Source organism: Episyrphus balteatus, chromosome 1 (genome assembly GCF_945859705.1).
Source record: "Episyrphus balteatus chromosome 1, idEpiBalt1.1, whole genome shotgun sequence".
In the NCBI taxonomy this organism is placed as follows: Eukaryota; Metazoa; Arthropoda; class Insecta; order Diptera; family Syrphidae; genus Episyrphus; species Episyrphus balteatus.
The window spans coordinates 98,490,165-98,515,028 of record NC_079134.1 but is presented as its reverse complement, the minus strand read 5'-3'; the positions used below and the strand labels follow the sequence as shown (position 1 = coordinate 98,515,028).

The 24,864-nt window shown below is 32.7% G+C and overlaps 1 protein-coding gene and 1 long non-coding RNA gene across 3 annotated transcripts; one reads left to right on the top strand and one right to left on the bottom strand.

The window, feature by feature from the left end:
• Positions 1-4,089: 4,089 nt before the first annotated feature.
• On the bottom strand, positions 4,090-23,204 carry LOC129918346 (succinate dehydrogenase [ubiquinone] flavoprotein subunit, mitochondrial). Its single transcript, XM_055998823.1, has 6 exons — positions 22,967-23,204; positions 18,013-18,524; positions 17,083-17,959; positions 16,825-17,027; positions 4,656-4,806; positions 4,090-4,591 (listed from the first exon to the last, which is right to left on the bottom strand). The coding sequence occupies exons 1-6, from the start codon at positions 23,018-23,020 to the stop codon at positions 4,412-4,414; spliced, it is 1,977 nt and encodes a 658-aa protein (XP_055854798.1). The 5' UTR covers positions 23,021-23,204; the 3' UTR covers positions 4,090-4,411.
• Positions 20,610-23,181, top strand: LOC129918472 (uncharacterized). Of its 2 annotated transcripts, XR_008772962.1 has the most exons (3): positions 20,610-21,175; positions 21,246-22,872; positions 22,931-23,181. It is a non-coding gene; the product is annotated as an uncharacterized LOC129918472 (long non-coding RNA). The 2 variants fall into 2 exon arrangements; XR_008772963.1 differs by having other exon boundaries at positions 20,610-22,872.
• Positions 23,205-24,864: the final 1,660 nt, after the last annotated feature.

Sequence of the window (24,864 nt, the reverse complement as noted above, 5' to 3'; positions counted from 1 at the left end):
CAAAACAGATTAAGACTTGCTGAATACCAAAAATGAGATTCGTAAAAGAATTTTTGATAGTTCCAACTTCGTAAAAGATTTTATAAAAGATATTTCATAGCAAATTGTGTATGCCGACTACCAAATATGAAAATCGTAAAAGATTTTTTGACAGATTAGATTTTTCTATGGAAATTCATAAAAGAATAACAGAATGGCAGAATAAAAGATCTCGCCGAATAAGCCCAAATGCAGAGATACCCAAAGGAGATGGGAAACTTTCGTACGTTTTACCCCCCAAAACCCATTTGTTTATTTCGTGTTGTTGTAATCTCTTTTGTATTCGTGAATAAATGTGAAAAACACACATAGTGTAGCCACGGTGTTTTTCCGCACACCTAAGCAAAAATGTGAATTTTTCACGCATACTTCGCCAAAAATGTATATTTTTTCACGCATACTTATCCAAAAATGTCTAAAGCAGCTTGTAGGCAAACCGCGTATGACGTCAGAAGTTTCTCATCTCTTTTGGGTATCTCTGCCCAAATGCCTACCCTTCAAGCAAACGAGTCCGACCTCGGTCTGAATCGGCTCCGAAGCTCAAATTAGTATGGAAATTATAATCACCGCGGAGCCGATTCCATATGAATTGGTATTTTCACTACGATTTCTCCTTCGACTTTGTGTTCATCATACACAAAAAGTTGTAAATGTGTGAGTAAAATGGCGTTTCCAAATGGAAAAATCAAACAGAACTCCGTTTTCTTGCTTGAAATGAAGACTACCTTAGGCCTCAGTTATAGCCATAAACAAAAAATACCAAGACTGGAAACTCGGCGGTCAACTGACGTTTGCCTACAAGCTGCAAGGTGTGGTGAATGTCGTGAACCTATCGTTGTGTTCGTGTCAAATGTGTGGTGAATGTCGTGAATCTATAAATGTGTGCGTGTTAACGTCATTTACCAAAGTGGTGGCTTTCACATATATTCACAGACAGCACTGTACACAAAAGGGTTTCGGGGGGAAAGACGTACGAAAATTTCCAGTCTTGGTATTTTTTGTTTATGGTTATAGCTATCAGTAAAATCCATCAGTAAAATTTGAAACATCAGGAATATGAAATCTTTTACTGATGAGCGTTTATAGCAATCAGCAAATTTACGTCATTAAATTTAATGTTTATTTGACATTCGCGCCTCAAGCAATTTTTTTACTTTTGATTTCATCAGTAATTTTTTTAATGATGGCACCGGAACAGTAAAGCCAGAACTATAATTGGCGGATGGAGTCGGATGCTAATGTCAATTGTTGTTGTATTTCCATAAGTTTCCATCCGACGAGTGCGCTCGCAACCGCACTCGTCGGATGGAAACTTATGGAAATAAAACAACAATTGACATTAGCATCCGACTCCATCCGCCAATTATAGTTCTGGCTTAAAAAACTAGAACGTTATCAGTAAAACGAAATGGAATTTTTTTTGGCATTTGGCAGTCAGCTGTTCATTAAAATGAAATTTCATCAGTAAAATTTGTAAAATGAATTTGTGTATAAAATTTAACACAAAATGCATTGATTCTTTTTGAAAAAATTAGTGGAAATATGTTTTCAATTTATTTCATCAAGATTTTCCACAAAATATAAGAATTAAGTATTCAAAATAGCAAAACTAAATTTTTACTGATGGATTTTACTGATAGCTATAACTGAGCCCTTACTGGATCAGTACAAAAAGTGAGTCAAATAACAAATATCATACTTTTCATTTTTTTCTATCGAAAAAGGGATTGATATTCATATTTTTTTTTATACGGTCATAATTTTAACAAAAGATATAAAAATGTTAATCCAGAAAGTGTTTTGTGTTTTGGCTTAGAAGACTTTTTGCTATTAATATTTCTTAGTTGTGAATTGTGATGTTTTTGGCACGATAAAACTGAAAAAAACATTTTTTTAATATTGGTTTTCATAGCTTGGGTTCGAAAGGGTTAATAAAAACAAAACAAAGAAAACAAAAACAAAAAAAGTGTTCATATTTATTTATTTTTATTTAATTTTAAATTATAAAAATTGTAATGCCCCAACCGGGACTTGAACTGACGAGTACTCTTCCGTCAGACCACCGAGCATTTGCAAATCGGACGTGAAATTAGGTCTGTTCCAGACTTTTTGTGCACTAAATTATGAAGTCTGTCAAATTAATGAGAGTTGCGAGAGAATTCTCTCAGTAGGAAATAAAACTACGAAAGACTGCCAAAAAGTCTGGAACAAGTTGAATACTATGAACACTATTATACAACATAATTTCATATTTTATGCTTTATTCGATAAACATTAACACTTTTTTAATGCAAAAAACACGTAAACGCGATTCAATTTAAAAAATCACTCCAATTTGATTTGTTTTCTTCTCTATTTATTTGTTTGACATACGTCAACTTTTCATTTGACAGAACTCATATTTCTGCCTGAAAAAAATTCTTTGCTCTAAATTTGTCAGGGTGGGGAAACTTTTTACTCTCTCGTGAGCGCTCTCTTCTACACAATTTTTGAAGTTGGGAACCACAGTACACATAATAAGGTAATATATTCCGAAAAATGTCAAGAAATGGGCACCAATCTGTCAGGCCGGCCTTTAATTTTTATATTTCAATCGCAGTAAACAGGAAATTTGTTTTTGTTTTAATTTATAAAATGTAGCATTATACTGCTTTCGACAGAAATTACTGCAATTGCAGATTCATTGAAAAAGGCCTCCAAATTAATTGGAAGTCAAAATACTAAAAAAAATTACTAAAATCCGAAAAACAAAAATGATCCCAACCCTCATCGTCAGCTTAGGCTCTTACTCAAACAAACCCAAACAGCCGTTTTAGAATTTGGAGGGGGCTCGAGCATGTGTGCTGCCTCTAAATCTCTAAGATTTACGAACAAGTTTCAGTTAATCATGTACATCATGATGAAATCAGCTAAATAAAAACATGATCTGAAGGCTTGGGGGGGGGGGGGGGGGCTTGAGCACCTGAACCTCTCAATACGCCACTGATCCCTTATCACTGGTGGGGGGAAATCTTCGGCTATACGTAGATGATCTGTCTAATGGAACTAAACTCGAATGAGATCCCTTTTATATTATAATTATGCTTACGCATCAAATCTTTGTTTGACTGTGGATGATTCAATGTTGCGAAATACTTTGGTATCCATTTGATACTCATGCACAAGCTGTTGAAAACAAGAAAGTGCTGATATGCAATTTAAGTCTTTGTGATCGCTTTATTTGTTTACATTTAATATTCTTTATCATTAATTGGTTTGCTTATTATTGATTTGTTTACATTTGATTGAAAGCAGTCAAGTTTTTGTTTGTGTAGGAAGATTTGGTATTTGTGAAGGCGCACAATTGAGCTTATAATATAAGCTATATATTAAGTTTCAGTTAGACACGATGGCGATGGTTGGAAGAGGGTCAGAACTTCTTAGATTTTATTACATAGTTAGTCTATTCCAAAAACAGTTGATTTTACAGGGGGCCTATTACGTAATACGAAACGAGCGGCAACTCAACGATACTGAAATAAACGATAGTCACGACAAAGAATGATTATGTAAAACGAGAAAGTCGTTTGGCCAAACTAGACCGAAAAAAATATTTTTTTAAGGCTCACATGAATTCTACCAGTAAGCGCAATAATATTGTGACAGCTGAACGAAAACGAAAGTTAAACGATAGGTAAATGGCAGTCGTAAAGATTAACGAGTATCGTTGAAGTCAAACGATTATCGTAATACGTAGTCGCATTTCAACGAAAACGAAGTAGTTTTAACGATAATCGTTTTACAAAATAGGGTCCCAGAAAAATGCATAAGGCAATATTTGTAGATAATTTAATGATAAACAATTTTTCTATAGACCCTATTGACCTTCGAGCAAAAGGTCGCGAGATATATGTGAAAAACTGATTTTCGTGACCTTTTGACCTTCTAACTTCTAACGTCACGATATCCATGCCAATTTTTCACATCTTCATTAAAATGCCGTAACGAAGGTGTATACCAAAATTACTGGACTAGTAGATGAACATGAATAAAAACAACAAAAGAAAAAAGTATATAATGAAATCAAAAACTAGTTAATTTCTTCGTTTAATACAAATATTGTAATATCTTCGACATAGTATAACAATCTAATAAATTATATAGGAAATAACAAACTAAAATAGTCAGAAAAATAGGGAACATGTTTTTTTAGACATAAATCAATGTTTAAGTATTTATGAGCGTTTTATTAATATTTGTTTTGTTTTTGACAAAAATAAAAAAAGGTTAGAAATCGAGAGGCATTTTAAAGTACTTGATGGTTTTAAATACATTTAGAAATAAGTTACTACATTTTTTGTCTGCTTTTCGATACTGTGAGAGTTTTATTTGTTTAGTATGAGCGAACCGCTGGAGGTACTGCTTGTACCGAGTCATCTAAAGGTGTGTCAATCACATTTCTGTATTTAATTTCAACATTGCCTGTTTCTGGGTTTATCCACAACAGTGTATGCTTGCGCCAATGTTGATCCAATGGTTTTCTTTCCTGTCCTTCAATAGGTTTGCTATAATCCTAAAAATATGACAAAACATCATTTTCATTTCCAAAACCTTATATAATTTTTATCAAAACTTACAAATTCATCAATACGGACTTTGAAATCTTCACGAGCGTGTGCACCACGAGATTCTTTGCGGTTTTCTGCTCCAACAATAGTCATAACTGCATTAGTTAACAGATTTTGTAATTCCAAAGTCTCAACAAGATCGGAGTTCCAAACGAGAGATCTGAAATAAAGACAAATATACAAAATATACATACATACACTTTTCATTGATAAAAAAAAAACAAATAGACGGAAAAATGTTAATACAAATCATAAGTTACAAGGAATAATATGATTTTTAGATTTCATATATCAATTTAAAATAGGGTTGCCACATGGAAGTTTCCATTTTAGAAGTGGCAATCCTATTTTTTTATTTTCAGTATCAACTTATCTTTTATTTGACACCAATTTTTTACCTCTAAACTTATGAGCTAAGTAACTTGACGGTCGCCTCTCCGACTATCATATTAGTGAACTTGTTACAAAGGGCCATTTGCTGAATCGAAACTTAAATAATTTATGTTGAACATAAACTCTTATTCCCTATTTTTTCCTCTGCGTAAACTGTCACATAAGGATTTATGTGGAACTCAAATGCTTAAGTTTCGATTCAGCAAACGGGTCTAAGTTTCTTGGCTTTTCTTTTGAAAATATTTTTAAAATGCGTTCAATGATTTTTATTTTTAAAATTATTAAAACTAAAACTCCTTCATATATCTTCAACAGCATTATATTTGGCGCACTTCGACTTCATCCAACTTCAATTTTGTTTAATTCTAAACAGACTATAATTAACTTTTTTAAGATTTTTAATGTGGTTGAAATAATCAATAACGAAATTTTCAGTTGCAAAAAATTTAAAAACGAAGGCATAACAATGGATGAAATAGCGCAGTTAATAGACTGCTCCAAGAAAAACATTTTTACAGCCTTATATTTGTGCTCCAAAGCGGAAACTAGTGGTTTCCGCGAAAAAAATCTTTACGCTTTTACAAAACTTTAATTCTTCTTTCCTAAAAATAACCATTTTCTTCATTAATTAATATGAAAAAGTGTTAAATGCGCCTGTAAAATGTCATACAATTCGATTGATTGAAACCATCATTCAAAGAAATCAACGAAAGGTACCATTCCTAAGAAAACAAAAAAAAAAACATTAACAAGCAATTAGTTTTTACAAAAAAAAAAAAACCCCTTGGTCGTTTTAACTGGATGGTCTTATGGCCCAATGAAACCATGGTGAACTTGTTTACATCCGACGGAAAATTTTATGAAGACCAAAGAACACAGAATTCAATCTTAAGTACTTTAAAAAGACAGCTAAAAACGGTATGGGTCATACTTTCCCCATACAAATTAGTATGGGAAATTTTTAAATTTTACGTAAAATTTTTGTGCTCTCGAGTTAAATCATCTATTTTTGAAATGTTTGTTGATTCTGGGGCCCAATTCCGCAAGAGTGAGTTTTTCTCTGCCTTGTTTCTAAGGCAATTTACACGTTTTTTCGTGTACACAGAGGAATTCACTCTTGCGGAATTGGGCCCCTGGTTGGAAAATAGTTACTTTAAAAGATCACATTATAAATTTCCCGTTAAAAAAAATGTTTTTATATTTTATTTCGGTTTTTGAAATTATTAGCTGTTTTCGCAGTTTTTGCTTTTACGTTTTATTTTATTCTTCTTAAAGTACACCACTTATCACACAATTTTTAATGCAGTTTCATTGGTTTTTAATTCTTTTCAAATATTGCGTTAAAAAATGTGTGTATCTTTTCAAATATTGCGTTCAGAAATGTGTATAATCAAAAATTTTAATTTTTTTAAATTTTTTTTAGTTTGGCCCGGTCACCCTTCAGATTATACATTATGATGGTTACAGTAACGATAAAGGGCTCATTTTATAGATAATTAAAAGTGCTATACTTCATTCTTGAAGAAAATCCCAAATAAATCAAAAGTTCTTCAGATATTTGAAAAAATGTCATTTTGTCCAAAACTTGCGAGACAAACCCGGACTTTGACCGACTGTAAAATTGAATTCAATTAACTCACGGAATTCATTTGTACATCATTTTTTAGATAATTTCATTGTACTTGGACATTTTTGGTTTAAATGAGTAAAAATCGAGCTATGAAATAAAAACGCCACCGAACTCTTTTCCAAGATGGCGACTGTTCCCGATGTCCTATCATCCCCAAAAATTCACTTTTTTGATAAGTTCTATGAAAAGTTCCCGCGAAAAATGCGACTTCATTTATTAATTTGCCTGAGCTATTTTGTTTAAAACACATTTGAGTATTTTTTTTGTTTTTCAAGAGAAACTTTTCGTTGGTCGTTGATTTTACAAGAACAGTTTTTCAGGCCATTGAAAAGTGTTGGTATTAAATGTTCTTCTATGCAATAGACCAAAGCTTATGGCTGTACGTCCATCCACTCGATCCGTATTTATAAAAATACGCATACACAAAATTGCACACAAGGCCATAAGGATGCAAATAATTTTTTTTGTTTGTCATACTTAGTTTATATTAAACCAATCCCTCGAAGTCCGTTTATTTTAAAAGTCTAAAAGTTACCAATTTATACGATTTTATCGTGTTTTAAAAACTTGCTTTTAACTAAAAAAGTCAAAAATATAGAAAAAATTCTAATTTTTGAAAAGGTACATTTAAGTCGTTTCTTGACAAAAAAAATTGCATACTATTACAGGATTCTACCTCTACTTTATTTTATTAGTATTAAGTTTCGACATACCGACTTCATACACAAAATGCCCTTTGATTTAGTAAAAGAAAAGAAAATCGTCAATTTTTGAACTTTTTTTCCTTGGTTTTAGGTTAGAATTTTAGTCAAAAATAATTTTTAAAATTTTTTAACCATCTTAACTTGACAGGAAATTTAATTTGCTACGAAAAGTGCCTTTGAACTATTTTAAAGGTAGGCTGGGTTTTTGAGTTAAATACAAAAAAAAATGAAAACTGACCAGTGTTGCCGTTTTCTCAGAAATGCACCAATGGATTTAGTAGCACTTTTGGCTGGAGTATTCTTTTATGCCAAGGGATCATAATTAGCAATAAAAACTCTTGAACGAATTTGTTCTATTTTTGCTCTGGAGCTCCGGTCTATTAAATAGACTATAAAACCAATAAATTCCAAATATGTGATGAGGCTTATCGTTGCTCTATGATATATGAGCTCTATCTATCGTTTTTTTTTTTAACTAGATAACAATCTTATTATTTTCAATGCCTCATGCATATGTATTATGTATGTATATAAAAAAATCAATGAATTAATTTTTCTGACCCTCTCCGTACTCGATTTTCTATCTCTCCTGGACTAGGTATTTACATTTCAAAATAAAAATCTCACTTCATTCATTCATTCATCATTTCATTAAAACTGGGTTCCCTTTTTCAGCGAAGTAAGATCTCATGTAAAAGCATTTGTGTGTATTAGTGAATGTGTTTCGCTCTCTCGCCATCGAATTCTCTGGTTTTTTCCTTTCAGGATGTTGGTTAAGCCAGAACTATAATTGGCGGATGGAGTCGGAAGCTACTGTCAATTGTTGTTGTTTTCCATAAGTTTTCATCCGTCGAGTGCGGTTGCGAGCGCACTCGTCGGATGAAAACTTATGGTAAACAACAACAACTGACATTAGCATCCGACTCCATCCGCCAATTATAGTTCTGGCTTTATGGTTTTCATTCATTGTCTCTTTGTGAGATCGCCATCGCACTCACGCGTTCGGGGTGGCATGCAAATGGATGTAGGTATACATAGATCTTTATATGGATATGGTGTTAGTGGACGAAAACTGGTTTGAAATTCAATATTTTCATGAAAGATTTATGGAGTGTATACCTATTTATTTTTGAAATGAAAAAGAAACTTGTTTCCATGTTGATGTTGTGGATGGCATTTGAGTTTTTTGTGTACCAGAGAAATTTTTTGGATTACATAAAATGATAATTATAGTTGTTCAGCGGAGAAGCAGGTAGAGGATGTGTTATGTGGGTGCATTGATTTAATATACTTGACAGTATCCTTTGTGTAGTGTGTATAAAAATATGAGTAGGTAGATGCGCAGAAGGATTGATTTTCAGGTTCTTGCTTACTTTTGAGTTGTTCTTCGTTGAGAAATTTTTTGTCTAGCACTCGCGCTGACATGTTAATGTATGTACATACAATATATAGAATGTTTAGGTTCAAATGTGTATGTTGTTTGAGGATGGACTCGAGGTTAGGTTCAAATGTGTATGTTGTTTGAGGATGGACTTGAGATAAATCTTGTATGACATTTACCCCGTTTGTATGATCGATTTAAAGATAGAATTGAAACTGAATCGAAATTTCGATCCAGGTATATGGAAGTACCAGATTGAGGAATCGAATTGAAATAGAATCGAAAACACAATTTTTCTTTTCAATAGGTATATTTGCAGTAAATAGAAAAATCTAACCAAAAACAAAGTGCAAGTAAAACTAGATATCATTAGACGTACATACAGTGAATTTGCAAATAAGAAGACAATCACACACAATTTCCACCATAAATTATATCTCGAGTATTCAATTCGTTAGGTATATATGCATATTTTCGATTCGATTCAGCTCCCCGAGTCGGATCGGATCGACAAATCCGGATTCAATTCGATTCAGGTATATATAGACCTAAATCCTGATTCAATTCGGATTCAAATCGCCATACAAACGGGGTAATTATGATCATGGAGAATGCCGCAAAAAGTGTCTCCTGAACTGATTTTTTGAAACTTAGGCCTCATGCTGATTGCACTAAATATTTAGCCGAGAATAAATTGATAGTTATGATTATGACTGTGTATAAAATTTAGCCTTGAATAAATATAGCTGTGTGAATTTGGATAGACCAAACAAACCAAGATTATTACCAAATTATTTTTATGCAAATATGTAGGTATATCAATCCAATTTACTTTCAACACCTTTTTAATAAAGATTTTTTTTAGAGTAACCAATGCAATGAACTCAGTTCGTAATTGAATCGATTTTGTTTTTTATTAACCTATACCTACATTATTAGGAAACAAAAATAAGGCAGCATTTATAACTTATGTTACTTTTTTTTTAAACCTTGAAATTAACTTTTCAATTAGGTATGTAATCAAAGTTTAGGGAAGTTTTCAAAAATAACTTTCATATAACTCTTTACCCATTCCCCCGCGAAAATATAACTATTATACCTAAAATGGCAAAAATTCTCTGTGGTAACCTACAAAAAAAAAAGCGAATCCGCAACATATAAACAAAGACAATGAAAAACAAAAGGACATACATATTTATATTATATAACCCCTCACGCGCGAGTGTAGTATAATAAACAATACAACCCAGAAATCAACCTAAATATGCAAATCATTGTGCACAAGCACATGTCAAATGTCAATACACATTTTTACACACAAACAAGTGAATACTTACCAATGTACCCACATATCTAATCCTTTACCTATATCCCCGCACGAGCGATGTGAATATTACACAATGCAAAGAATTTCGCTGACACTTGAAAAAAAAAAACCAAAAGTGTCAACTCGCACGCGCGAGTGCTATATTATAAACACGAAATGAATTGTTTGGAAAATTCCAAGAGTCAACAAGAACAAAACAACCCTTTTTGAAAACCAAAGATAATGATCTTGCAAAAAATATCTACTAGCTATCTACCTACTCTCTGCAGCATCTTCATAATTTCATGAATGATTTCTGCCTGCCTGAGTGAGGAAATAGGAAACAAAAAAAAAGTATTATGTAAACACAAAAAAAAAAACACAATATAACGAGAAAATGAGAGCACAAGAGCAAGTTTTTTTTCAATAAATAGAAAAAAGCAGAAAGAAAGAGTTCATCAGCGCCAGCTTATGCGTGGCATTCTTTTCTTCTTTTCTCTAAATTTGTATGTGTGCGTGATTAATGGAATTTTCAAAGTAAAAAAAGCTAAAATAGACACTTTTTCAACAATTTATATTAAAAATACTGTGAGCAAAAACATATATTTTTTTTTGAAACTGATTTGAAATATAACGAAAAAAAATAATAAAATAAATTGTGGATGCTTTGACTGCCCCTTTCTCAAAAACAGAATGCAAATATTGGTTTATTAAAATCAAATATTTTTTTTTGGCAAACTGGCTGCATGAAAAACTTTATTAACTTCTTATTAAAAAAAAACAAAAATATTTTAAAAAATAATCACGCTTTGCCCCACGACTAAAATGGTAAAAAAGTGCATTTTGACACTTTTCCTTCAAATTAACCGTTCAAACTAACTTCAAATTAAATTTTAGTAATTATTTTGGATTCTCCAACACGAAATAAAAAGAAAGGTAGGCCTAAAAACTCCTGGTACAAGCAAATGCAAAAACACCAGCATTCAGTTGGCCTTAGAAACGGAACAATACAAAACCGGGAGGCTTGCCGCAGATTTCTGAGGTCAACCCGGCGAAACCCACAGGCGGATCACTAGTGTGAAGCAGTAACGTGGGAAGGTTATGATCCCCTCGACATCGAGATCATAACAGCGCCGAGAAAAAGGTAGAAGAAGAAGATTTTGGATTCTCCTTATTCCAATTTACAATTTTCTTTTTGTTTCATCTAAAAACACCAATAAATGGTAAAGTTATTCTAAGAAGAGTGAGTAAGAAAAACATGAAATTACAGCATATTGACGAAGCTTTTTTTCTAATAAAAAAAAAAAAAAAATCTGTTGCGCCTACTGCATGAAAACACATTTGATCATTATAAAACAAAAACAAAAAAAAATAAAAAGTTTATAAACAACGGTGCCCCAACCAAAATTCTGATTCAATATAAATTTGCAGGAAAAAAAAATCTATTTCGACTCTTATAAAAATCGCCAAAGAAATGTTTCTTAATTTAAAAAAAATTTAAATGATGCAAAAATGTGCATACGTTTATTGCCTTTTCAAAAAAGTACGTTTCATAAAATTATCTTATAAACTGCAAAAGTTATACAACAATTAGTCAACCATCTTCCATTAAGGGGGGGTTTCCATAGCATTTTAATGGAAGATGGTTGACTAATTGTTGTATAACTTTTGCAGTTTATAAGATAATCTTATGAAACGTACTTTTTTGAAAAGGCAATAAACGTACCCTTCAAGCAAGAAAACGGAGTTCAGAAAAGACACTCCAACCTCCGACCGCGAAAGACGAAGTTGCACTCACACACTTGCAACTTTTTGTATATGAACACAAAGTCGAAGGAGAAATCGTGGTGAAAAAACCAATACATATAAAATCGGCTCCGCAGTGATTCTAATTTCCAACTAATTTGAGCCGCCTTCGGACCAGTTTCTGCCTCGAAGTCGGACTCAGCTCCGCCTGAAGCGGAGCTGATTCGGACCGAGGTCGGACCTGTTTGCTTGAAGGGTATGCACATTTTTGCCTCATTTAAATTTTAGAAACATTTCTTTGGCGATTTTTATAAGAGTCGAAATTGATTTTTTTTCCTGCAAATTTATATTGAATCAGAATTTTGGTTGGGGCACCGTTGTTTATAAACTTTTAATTTTTTTTGTTTTATAATGAACAAATGTGTAGGCGCAACAGATTTTTTTTTTTATTAGGAAAAAAGCTTCGTCAATATGTTGTAATTTCATGTTTTTCTTACTCACTCTTCTTAGAATAACTTTACCATTTATTGGTGTTTTTAGATGAAACAAAAAGAAAATTGTAAAATGGAATAAGGAGAATCCAAAATCTTCTTCTTCTTCCTTTTTCTCGGCGCTGTTATGATCTCGATGTAGAGGGGATCATAACCTTCCCACGTTACTGCTTCACACTAGTGATCCGCCTGTGGGGTTCGCCGGGTTGACCTCAGAAATCTGCGGCAAGCCTCCCGGTTTTGTATTGTTCCGTTTCTAAGGCCAACTGAATGCTGGTGTTTTTGCATTTGCTTGTACCAGGAGTTTTTAGGCTTACCTTTCTTTTTATTTCGTGTTGGAGAATCCAAAATAATTACTAAAATTTAATTTGAAGTTAGTTTGAACGGTTAATTTGAAGGAAAAGTGTCAAAATGCACTTTTTTACCATTTTAGTCGTTTTTTAATAAGAAGTTAATAAAGTTTTTCATGCAGCTGGCGCTGATGAACTCTTTCTTTCTGTTCTTTTCTATTTATTGAAAAAAAATCGCTCTTGCGCTCTCATTTTCTCGTTATATTTTGTTTTTTTTTTTTGTGTTTACATAATACTTTTTTTTTTTGTTTCCTATTTCCTCACTCAGGCAGGCAGAAATCATTCATGAAATTATGAAGATGCTGCAGAGAGTAGGTAGATAGTAGATATTTTTTGCAAGATCATTATCTTTGGTTTTCAAAAAGGGTTGTTTTGTTCTTGTTGACTCTTGGGTTTTTCCTAACAATTCATTTCGTGTTTATAATATCGCACTCGCGCGTGCGAGTTGACACTTTTGGTTTTTTTTCAAGTGTCAGCGAAATTCTTTGCATTGTGTAATATTCACATCGCTCGTGCGGGGATATAGGTAAAGGATTAGATATGTGGGTACATTGGTAAGTATTCACTTGTTTGTGTGTAAAAATGTGTATTGACATTTGACATGTGCTTGTGCACAATGATTTGCATATTTAGGTTGATTTCTGGGTTGTATTGTTTATTATACTACACTCGCGCTTGCGGGGTTATATAATATAAATATGTCCTTTTGTTTTTCATTGTCTTTGTTTATATGTTGCGGATTCGGTTTTTTTTTTTTTTTTGTAGGTTACCACAGAGAATTTTTGCCATTTTAGGTATAATAGTTATATTTTCGCGGGGGAATGGGTAAAGGGTTATATGAAAGTTATTTTTGAAAACTTCCCTAAACTTTGATTACATACCTAATTGAAAAGTTAATTTCAAGGTTTAAAAAAAAAGTAACATAAGTTATAAATGCTGCCTTATTTTTGTTTCCTAATAATGTAGGTATAGGTTGATAAAAAACAAAATCGATTCAATTACGAACTGAGTTCATTGCATTGGTTACTCTAAAAAAAATCTTTATTAAAAAGGTGTTGAAAGTAAATTGGATTGATATACCTACATATTTGCATAAAAATAATTTGGTAATAATCTTGGTTTGTTTGGTCTATCCAAATTCACACAGCTATATTTATTCAAGGCTAAATTTTATACACAGTCATAATCATAACTATCAATTTATTCTCGGCTAAATATTTAGTGCAATCAGCATGAGGCCTAAGTTTCAAAAAATCAGTTCAGGAGACACTTTTTGCGGCATTCTCCATTATCATAATGTCATACAAGATTTATCTCGAGTCCATCCTCAAACAATATACACATATGAACCTAAACATTCTATATATTGTATGTACATACATTTTCATGTCAGCTCGAGTGCTAGACAAAAAATTTCTCAACGAAGAACAACTCAAAAGTAAGCAAGAACCTGAAAATCAATCCTTCTGCGCATCTACCTACTCATATTTTTATACACACTACACAAAGGATACTGTCAAGTATATTATATCAATGCACCCACATAACACATCCTCTACCTGCTTCTCCGCTGAACAACTATAATTATCATTATAATGCATTTCTCTGATACACAAAAAACTCAAATGCCATCCACAACATCAACATGGAAACAAGTTTCTTTTTCATTTCAAAAATAAATAGGTATACACTCCAGAAATCTTTCATGAAAATATTGAATTTCAAACCAGTTTTCGTCCACAAACACCATATCCATATAAAGATCTACATATGTATGTATACTAGACTGGGCCAAAAAAAAAAATATTTTTTTTTTTGAAAGTTACTTCGAAAATCTTGTTCAGGATGATGAAAAAAAAATTTGGTGAAAATTTGAGCCGCTAAAAAAAATTTTAAGATGGTTATCATCGGTGTTTTTTATTTTTATACATGATATGATGTTTTACAACAGAACTGCTAGACGATCAAAGTAAAAAAAATTCTGTTCATTTTTTGTTATATAAAATTAAATTTCCTACAAAAAAGATCTAATTGAAAATTTTCGTCAGACGAGCCGTATTCGAGTAATTAAGCTTTTTAAATCGAAGTGTTTTTTCAATTTGACTGTTTCACTTTGGAATTTTGTGATGAGCAAATAAGTGAATAGAAAAATAAAACCACGACAGATTCTTATAGGAAATTTAATTCTCTACAAAAAAGGTCTCTTAGTAATTTTTCCTAAATTGAGTTCTAAAGAAGTTATTCACGATTTAAATCGAGAAAAAAATTAAAAAATCAATTTTCAATTTCAAAATTTTCTAATTCACTGAAAATTCAATATTTTCAAATTAGCAAGATGTTTTCTTGTAGGGACTTAAACGTTCTATAAAAAGTTCCTTGACAGCAAATTAATTGCTTTAACCGTTAAGAAGATATTCGTATAAAAACCAATGCCCACTGATTTCAATAGTTTTCTTATGACAAGTATGCATTGCGATTTGAATACGATTATCTTCTAAACGGTTAAAGCAATTAATTTGCTGTTGAACTTTTTATAGAACGTTTTAGTCCCTACAAGAAAACATCTTGTGAATTTGAAAATATTGAATTTTCAGTGAATTAGAAAATTTTGAAATTGAAAATTGATTTTTTAATTTTTTTCTCGATTTAAATCGTGAATAACTTCTTTAGAACTCAATTTAGGAAAAATTACTAAGAGAGGTTAACCGCATTAGAACCGATGACAAAACATTTGTACATCGCCCTAAATGTTAAAAGGACAAGCCAAAGTATTCAGCCCTATGATGGTAGCCGATCGGAAGAGATTTGTATCCGATTTGTACGAATTTTTCAGTTTTCATATGATTTTTACCCTTCCGACTGTAAAATCGGACAGGTTTACGAAAAAAATCTTAGGCGCGTTGAAAATTTAAAATAAATGCGATGCTATGCAGTGAACTGTCAAAATATTTGCGACGGAATGTGCTTTGTGCTGTTTTTTCTTTCCGATTCTTCCCGACACAAATTCAAACGTGAAATATTATCCGAAAAATATAAAAACCAAAAAAATGGGAAATGAGTGCGTTGTTTGGAAGTTAATTTTTCTTGTCAAATTCGGGTACCGTGAATACAAAAATCTTCCGATCGCAACTTTTCTCCGATCGGATATTTTTCCGATCGGCTACCATCATAGGGCTGATTATCTCAAGACGAAGAAACTAGGAGGATAGGATTTGATGGTCTGGGGCGCATTTTCCTGGCATGGTAGGACCCATTGGTTAGGTGGATGGCAGAATTTATAAATTTTTTTGTCTTAATATTACATTAGAATACCAAAGAACCATATTTCTCGCCAGTTAATCAGATATTCATACATGACAATGGCCCAAACATGCATCAAAAATAGTACACGATAGGTTTTCGGACGAAAAAATCGATGTTTGCACCTAGCCATCTCAAATTCACGATCTTAACCCCATATAAAATGTATAAATTGATGTCAAGGTTAAGCCTGGGGAAAGAAAATTCGAAAATTCAAAGGATCTTTGGGCCAGAATCAAAGAAGCGTGGTACAGTACTCCACAAAGTGGATATCAGACGTTAGTTGAAAGTTTACCAAAGAGGTGCGAAGGAACTTTGAAAAACTGTGGTCTACTAACAAGTTACTAACTTAGTAGTAGGTATTGAATTTATTGGAAATTGTAAGAATTTTTGCTTAGAAATGATTATTTTTATGATTTTCGGAATGTGTGCTATTTCTTTGTCCACAAGAAAAAAGGGTATTCTCTACAAATTATAATTTTTAAAAATTGAATTGAAATAATTTATAATTATAAATTTTATGAATCCCCATTAGCTAATGCATGCCCTGATATAAAAATTATAATACATAAGTTAAAAGGTCCCAAATAAATCCAATTTTTGTATGAAAAATCAAAAGTGTGCTATTTCTTTGTCCATAGCTGTATATTAATTTAAAAGCTTCAGGGTTCGGAGAAAAGTTGTGTTTTTTACTTTTTCCCATCACTTACATACTTTTGCCATTTAAATGAATTAACTATTTAATCTGTTTTATATAAAAATATATACTACGTATACTAAAATATTTGCAACCTAAAAATAGGAGGCATATCATACAAGCATATACAATATACATATTTATATATTTTATGTAAATACGCTTTTGTTAGAATCTTACCTATCTGATACTTTAATATCTTTGAACTCATTGAAGATTTCTCCCATAACCTTGCATCCCTCTTGAAGTACTGGACCATCACGGAATACAGCAGCATGCTTTTGCATAGCTTTCTGCATTTTTAATCTTAAATCAGCTGTGCATATCTTACCATCAGCATATCGCAATTTATCTAAGTTAGCCACAGAAGCCTCTCCAGCATTCTAGATCAGGAAGCAAAATTAGTACCAATATTGATTTAAAATAAAATAAAATTACATCAGAAAGCGATGGTGCAGGTGCACCAGGTTTGCACTCTTCAGATATTGTTTTTGCACAGGCACGACCAAATACAACCAAATCCAACAACGAATTAGCACCCAAACGGTTGGCTCCGTGAACGGACGATGAGGCTGACTCACCACAGGCATATAATCCAGGTACAACAACATCTTTTCCGTTTTTATCAATGGTTAAAACTTGTCCTCGATAGTTCGTTGGTACTCCACCCATGTTATAGTGAACGGTTGGCAGAACAGGTATAGGTTCACGAGTAACATCCACTCCAGCGAAAATCATAGCTGTTTCAGAAATACCAGGCAATCTCTGGGCCAATTGCTCTGGTGGTAAATGGTGCAGTTGTAAATAAACATGATCCTTCTCAGGTCCACAACCACGACCTTCCATTATTTCCACAGTCATTGATCGCGATACTACATCACGGGAGGCCAAATCTTTGGCCACGGGAGCGTAACGCTCCATGAATCTTTCTCCTTTTGAATTTACCAGATAACCGCCTTCACCGCGAGAGCCTTCAGTAATAAGACATCCAGCACCGTAAATACCAGTTGGATGGAACTGAACAAATTCTAAATCTTGATTTGGAAGATTTTGTCGTGCAACCATAGCTGTTCCGTCACCCGTACATGTATGCGCAGATGTACAAGAGAAGTAAGTACGACCATAACCACCAGTAGCAATAACTGTGTTGTTTGCACGGAAACGATGGAGTGTTCCATCTTCCAGACATAATGCAATCACACCACGGCATTCACCATTTTCGAACAAAAGATCAAGTGCAAAATATTCAATGAAGTAGTTACAATCGTAACTTAGTGATTGTCCGTACAGAGTGTGCAGTAAAGAATGGCCAGTTCTAAAAAATAAACAAAATAATACTCTAATACCCTAAAGTTAACTGTTACGTACCTGTCGGCAACAGCACAACATCTATGCGCTTGACCACCTTTGCCGAACTTCAAACTCTGACCACCAAAAGCACGTTGATAGATTTTACCATCGGGTGTACGCGAGAATGGCATTCCATAGTTCTCCAGCTCTATAACGGCTTTTGCTGCTTCACGAGTCATAAAATGAATTGCGTCTTGATCTCCCAACCAATCGGAACCCTTAATTGTATCATACATATGCCATTTCCAATCGTCTTCTTCCATATTACCAAGGGCTGCATTGATACCACCTTGTGCGGCAATAGTATGTGACCTTGTGGGAAATAGTTTTGTAATCACCGCAGTTTTGAATCCTTCGGCAACCAAACCAAATGCAGCACGCAAACCAGCACCACCTGCACCAACTACAATGGCATCGTATTCATGGTCTACAATGGGATACTCCTTCGAAATCGCATCGGATTTTGTGACATTTGAAGGCCCGTGAGTAATATGCAGCTTACGAGAGGTCAGCAAGGAAGATGCTCTGGTCTGAAAACAAATGAAAATATATTTTATCTAGCTATTTGTTCGTTTATTTTGTTTTAGAGAGAGTCATGACTCTTTTCGAAATTCAATAAGATGCATGTTGGTATTTCTCTTTCGTACTGATTGAATTTCGAAAAAAAAGTCATGACTCTTGAGTTATCGTGTAGTACCAGACATAGGAATAATATACCTACTAAAGATTGATATAAAGCATCGGTTCGAGGTTCCTCGACAGATTTTCTATAAACCATCAGAAATACGTCTTTAACATTATTCTAATGCTCAACAAACATTGTTGCTAAACGAACATTATCGTTTTTACTAATTTCCTCACTCTATTTTATTGCATTTTTGTACCCCTTTCCATAATAGATACGAATCTAACTTTCACCTTTAACCACCTACCAGGCGGTCTCAAAGACCGCGACGTTTTTTATATGCAAAAACGTTTTTAAAAAACGTTTTCTACAAAAAAAAAAACAATTTTCTTAGAGTGCCCAAATTAAATTTGCACTAACTGCTGCGAAAAATTGTGAATGTTGCTGATAGAGGCGTAAGTTGAGTTGCCGGGGCACCGCACCGGGGCAAGATTAAATTTTTGGGCTCCTTTGATATTGGGGACCCCTTTGATATAGAAAATAAAACAAAATAAAAAAGTACGTATAGGCATACGCCCTACATTATTTTTGGGAGCCCCTGATGTATCATTATGTGGCTGGCTACCAATTCATTATGCATTGCAATGAAGAATATAATTCTTTGCTGCCGGGTACAAAGGGGTTAAGTCAGTTTTTTTTCTCTTTCGGTTGGTTCTATCGGCATAGCTCCAGCGTATCTCCTTCCGTTAGAAATGATTCGGTACAAAGGGTTTAAGTAAAAAAAAATTAAAATTGTGTGGTACTAAGAGCGTAAGTTAACTTAACTCCTTTGTTTTTGCATTTATTTTTAATTTTTAAATAAAAAAATTGATCCTAAGGCGTTAAGTCAAGAGGAAGACAGAAAACGAAAAACCATTTTTCTACAGTATTATATTATTTCCAAAAGAATTCTCACATTTGGTAATTAATCAAATTGATATTTTCAACTTTCTTTTATAAATTAAACTTTGACATAATGTAAACAAAGATTTTTCTTGACTTAACACCTTTGAACCAAGTTTATTTTTGAAGACTAAATGGCTCTAAAGTGTTAAGTCAATGATGTTTCTGCATCATTACATTTTCAAAATAATAATATTCTGATTTACAAACAAAAATTTAAACTTCAATTTCATTTTCCTCAAAATTACCTTTTCTGACTTAACACCTTTGTACCCGGCGCACATTGCAGTAAAAACTTGGCCATAAGTCGATTTTCTGAATATCAAAATTGACACCAAAAAGTTTGGCAAAGTGGGTGCAAAATAAACATGTGACAATATGCTGCACTCATTTTTTTGTTTTTCGATCGTGTCTTGTTAAAAAATGAGTTCAAAGTTAACTGTTACATCTACCTCATTTTTATTTGAATGCGAAGTATTTTGGTAAATGTTATTCTACTGGGTGTCCCAAAAGTAATGGATCAAACGAAATATGCTGATAGGCCAACTTTAGGGCTCTCAGAATTTGGTAACTTGTTCATCCTAAATCCTTACGGTTTTCGATTTAATGCAGTTTTTGTGAAATTCCAAAAAATTCCGACTTTGCAACAGTATTTTGCTTCCTCCGCTCATAATTGATTTTTGTTTTTACAATTCTTTCACTTAAACATTGCCTGATAATAAGAAATAATTATTTAATCAGAATATTTTTTATTTCATACGCCATTTTCCTGCAAATGAATTAACAGTTCCATGTTTTATAAAAACTCAATTTCTTATTTTTATTTCAGAGCAACACCCTGAAAAAAATTTTTATGGTGTGACACAGTTTTATTATTTAAAAAACTTGCCGTGTTATTGCAGTTTTCAAAAATGTATAAAAATTTCCAAAGTTGAAGTTAGAACTAAAGATATTACAATTTAAAAGCAACAAAACAGGGCTTTTACAGAAAAATAACAAAATAAACACATTTTCTTGATTTGATTTTTGTTACTTGTTTGTTATTTTGCTCTGAAAACCTCTGTTTTTTTGCATTCAAATTGTTATATCTTTAGTTCTAACTTCAACTTTTATACATTTTTGAAAACTGCAATAGCACGGCAAGTTTTTAAAATAACTGTAAGTGTTGCCGTTGTTTTTTAATAATTGTTTTTGTATTTTAGGTGATATTTTAGAAAATTGCCCCGCCCACCTAAACGGGGGAGATAGACCCCCCCCCCTCCCATAGTAAAAAATGATTGTATTGAACTCCTCTACAGAATACCGTTATCAATTCTTGCCGCCTTAGTTATCGTACTCTCCTCTAAAAAAACCAACGGCCTAAGGCCGTGTGTGAATTGGTTAACAGTTAACCCCTGTTAAATTTTTGACACTATTGAGATGAATAAACAAAATTTTTGACACTATTGAGGTGAATAAATTCAGCTGTCAAAAATTTAATGGGCTCTGGGACCCGTTTAAATTGAAGTTAAATTTTTTTGGCGGATGGTTTTATTTTTTTTATAAAATGAGTATCATGGCAGAAAAGAGGCAGAGAAAAATATTAAACAACAAGCCATACACTTACACTATACTGTAAGTAAATTAATATTATTATTTATAAATATTATTTATGTACATAAGATCATATAATTCATTTTTTAAGGGACGCACGATGAGAAAATTCGGCTTATAAAGCTGAGAACGAGTACAAGAGGTGAAGAGTTACATTTTGATATCGTCAAGACGTAAATAAATAATAAATTATTTCTCGCATCAACCCAATGTTTTTTTTTTGGAGCTAGATTTTTTTTGCTTTTGCTTGCAGCAAACGCCAACGTAGATGTAGAGTTGTAGGGTGGAATGCAAAGTATTCTGAAGTGGCAAAACAACGCTGGAAGATTCCGTGCATTTATGCAGATTAATAATGGCATAAAGTTTAACTATACGTCGATGGTAAGTTTCTCTTCATTGCATTTATAATTTTAGGCATTTTTGGCGCACAGGAGAAGGAGCAGGCGATGACGCACCTGATGAGCGAATTGAAAAAAAGGAATGGCCTGGCAAATAATCATGCCCTATCAAGATTTGGTATTGCAATAAAAACACCAACATCAATGGCACAAACATTTCCGAAATGTCATCCATTTTATGTCTCAAAATAAAACAAAAACTTGGTTTAAATCAATTTGAAATTTATTGATTTTCGAGAATTTTATGTAAACAAACAAAACGTTAAAACTTAACCCTCGAAAAAAAATGTAACCCAATTCACACAGCTAATTGCCCCTTAAATTTTTGACAGCTGTAATTTTTTTTTATTCACCTCAATATTGCCAAAAATTTAACAGGGGTTAACTATTTAACCCAATTAACACACGGCCTAAAGCCTAGTACGCTCCTGAAGCGAAACGAAAGTCTCCAAAGTCAACAGCGGACATGTTAACGAAAAAATACCATCAGAAATTATAGCAAAATAAAAATAATAAAAAAAAATTCAAGAAAAAACATCCGAAAATAAGTTTTAAAGCAAAAACAAGACAACTTTAATTTCGTTAGCAAAATTTTGTGTGGAAATTTTCGTTTCGCATCAGCAGCGTACTAGGCTTAAAGGAATAATTCTATTTGTTTATTGAAACGTACATAATGCCAGAGGCTGTGACATAACTGTGTGTTACATTTCGCTTTATCGTAACAAGAAAACAGGGTTATCCAAAAAAAATTAAATAACACTGCGTTTTAAAAATAGTAAGTTTTTTATGGTTTTTATAGCACTCATTATGTGATCTAATTTTTTTTTTTCGGAATTCTATTGTTTTTTGAGAGTTATTATATAACTCTATGGGATTATACATGTGGATGACAATTTAATTTATCATACTTCATATATACCAACATTAGATACATTCTGCCACATGTATCTACTAAATATGTATTTTGTAAAACAAAACACGTAAACAGGTTTCCCCGCAATTGAATCGGTGCATCTTTTCATAAGGATATTTCAAATGTTGTGAAATAGCTTCATCGATTTTCATTCAAATTCATTCCTCAAATTTGCAGGCAACAATAAAACGAAAATGACATAGATACCTAATTGAAACATATTTATACCCATGATAGTCATTTAAAGAACCAATTTATGCTTCTTAAGTATTATTTTTTTTGCAACAAAAAAATAATTAAAAAATATACCTAAGATTGTTCTTTCTTCATAAAAATTCTTACATAACCACGAAACGAATACAGGAAAAGAAAATTTCAATTTAAAATCACAAGGCATTAAATGGAAGGTAATTTGCACAAAATAACAAAATAAGGCTTCAAAATAGAAGAGTTTCATATTTTTAGAGATTTGGTAAATGATTTGAAGCATAAAACAATTACCATTGCTGTTGCATTCCTAGCGAGAATCGACGGTAGTCGTATAAGACTGGCCATATCGGCAGAATATGTAGCACAATTTATCAGTTATCACACGAAATAATACAAAATTTTAAGTTGAAAAATAAATAATTAATTAACACTTCGAACTTATTTCTTTTTTGAGCAGCCCAGCCACCTGCGTTATCACCGCGAATTTGATATTTGATTTCTTTTCTCTTCTTCGATCAAAATCACTCGAATGAGAGAAAGCGTAATCTTTCAGGAAGAGAAACGTCAAAACTAAATTTTTGGCGAGTTCACCAAAAGGTCTGTTTGTTTCGTTTTTTTTTGTTTTTACAGAAGCCGCGTTCCTTTGGAGACCGTATAGTAGAATAGAAATCCAGTACGTACTACCAACCACAAAAAAGTCTCATGGAGAAATTCCAACGCTTGTCAATGAAATAAAATAGCCAAAGGAAAACAGAAAAAAAGAAAAAAAAATTATAGCTATAGAATAGCTATAATAATAGCTGAAGCGAAACTAAAAATTTTGAAGTCTCCAAAGTCAACAGCGGACATGTTAACGAAAAAGGCTGTGTTCCTTTGGGCTCAGCAAAGTACTTTTTAGTACTTCTGAATCCATTCAAAGACATTTTTTCTATAGAAGAAATTAAGTTGAATACAACCAGAAGTACTTAGCAGTAGATACTTAAGGCCATAAAAACTTAAAATTCTAAAATAGTCGCGAAATATACAAGTTTTTGTGGTTAAATGATTTCGACAACATACAGAGTGTTTCTTTTTTCTTTTTCCGAAAATTCCAAAAACGTGGAACACGCCTATTACCCAGCAAACGTAGAACTACAGAAAAAACCGGTGAAATATGTACGCAAAAGAAGTACTTCTTTTCCACTGAAAAAAGATAGGAGCTCGGGAAAAAACTCAGTTGTATACTTTCTGTGTATAAGAATATGGAAGCATCTATCTCTTTCTTGCATGCAAGATGAAATAAATTTTCCCTCCATTAAAAGTACAGACAAATGCACTTCAAAAATACATCAGCGAAGCACATCTGGAAGTGGTTCTGATGTACAGTTTCCAGTACTTTTTTACCTACAGAAAAACCACTGAAACTCTCCATGGCTCCTCAAATCTAGAAGTACGTAATTAAGTGGTAAAACTTGTCCGTAAGAGAAGTAGTTTGTTCCTAGTAAACCTAAATCTTTTGAAACTACACATGAAATTACAAATAAACTCTGAAGTTGAAACTTTGGTTAGAGATTTAGATTTATTCAGATGAATTATATAATTATCAAAACATATGCACGTCTTGTGTGACACTTCCCTGCAAACCAAACCTCAGTAGCTTAGGGGAAAAAGCAACCACCAACAAAGTCTACTTTGTAGATGTATGTGTTTCCTTATTTACCAAAATCTTTCCCCTCAAAAGATAGTAGTTTTGCATGGTATAAAAAGAGAAGGTATGATCATTAGAAAAAACTCGAGAGATCTGTATCGAGAACTGTCAAAATTTAAAAATGGCTACTTAAGGTTTTGACAGCTGCCCATTGAAATTGTTGTTGTAGCTAAACAAATTTGTCTTGGAAATTAATGTTGCTTTTGACTTTGCCAAATATTAAACGTCAAAACCTTACTACCCCATTTTGTAAGATGGCAGCTCTAATGATCATACCTTGTCTTTTTATACCATGGTAGTTTTGTTTCTCCTGAAAAAATAAACTCTTCTTTGGCAAATGGGAGGAAAAGAGCGCAATGTATGCTATGCACAGTTTTGTCTCTTTTGTTCGCGTTTGTTTTGGCTTTTGCTGCATTTTGTATTTTCTAGTGAAACCTTGATAGCTGTAGTCGCAGCAATATAACTTTGTTAAGCAAATAATTTAGAATTGTTTGTTCGATTT

Coding starts and splice junctions, on each gene's coding strand:
- LOC129918346 (XM_055998823.1), bottom strand. CDS start 23,020: ATGGCCAGTCTTATACGACTACCGTCGATTCTCGCTAGGAATGCAACA. Junction 18,525..22,966: donor CTAGGAATGCAACAGCAATG/GTAATTGTTTTA, acceptor ATTTGTTTTCAG/ACCAGAGCATCTTCCTTGCT. Junction 17,960..18,012: donor TGTTGTGCTGTTGCCGACAG/GTACGTAACAGT, acceptor TTTATTTTTTAG/AACTGGCCATTCTTTACTGC.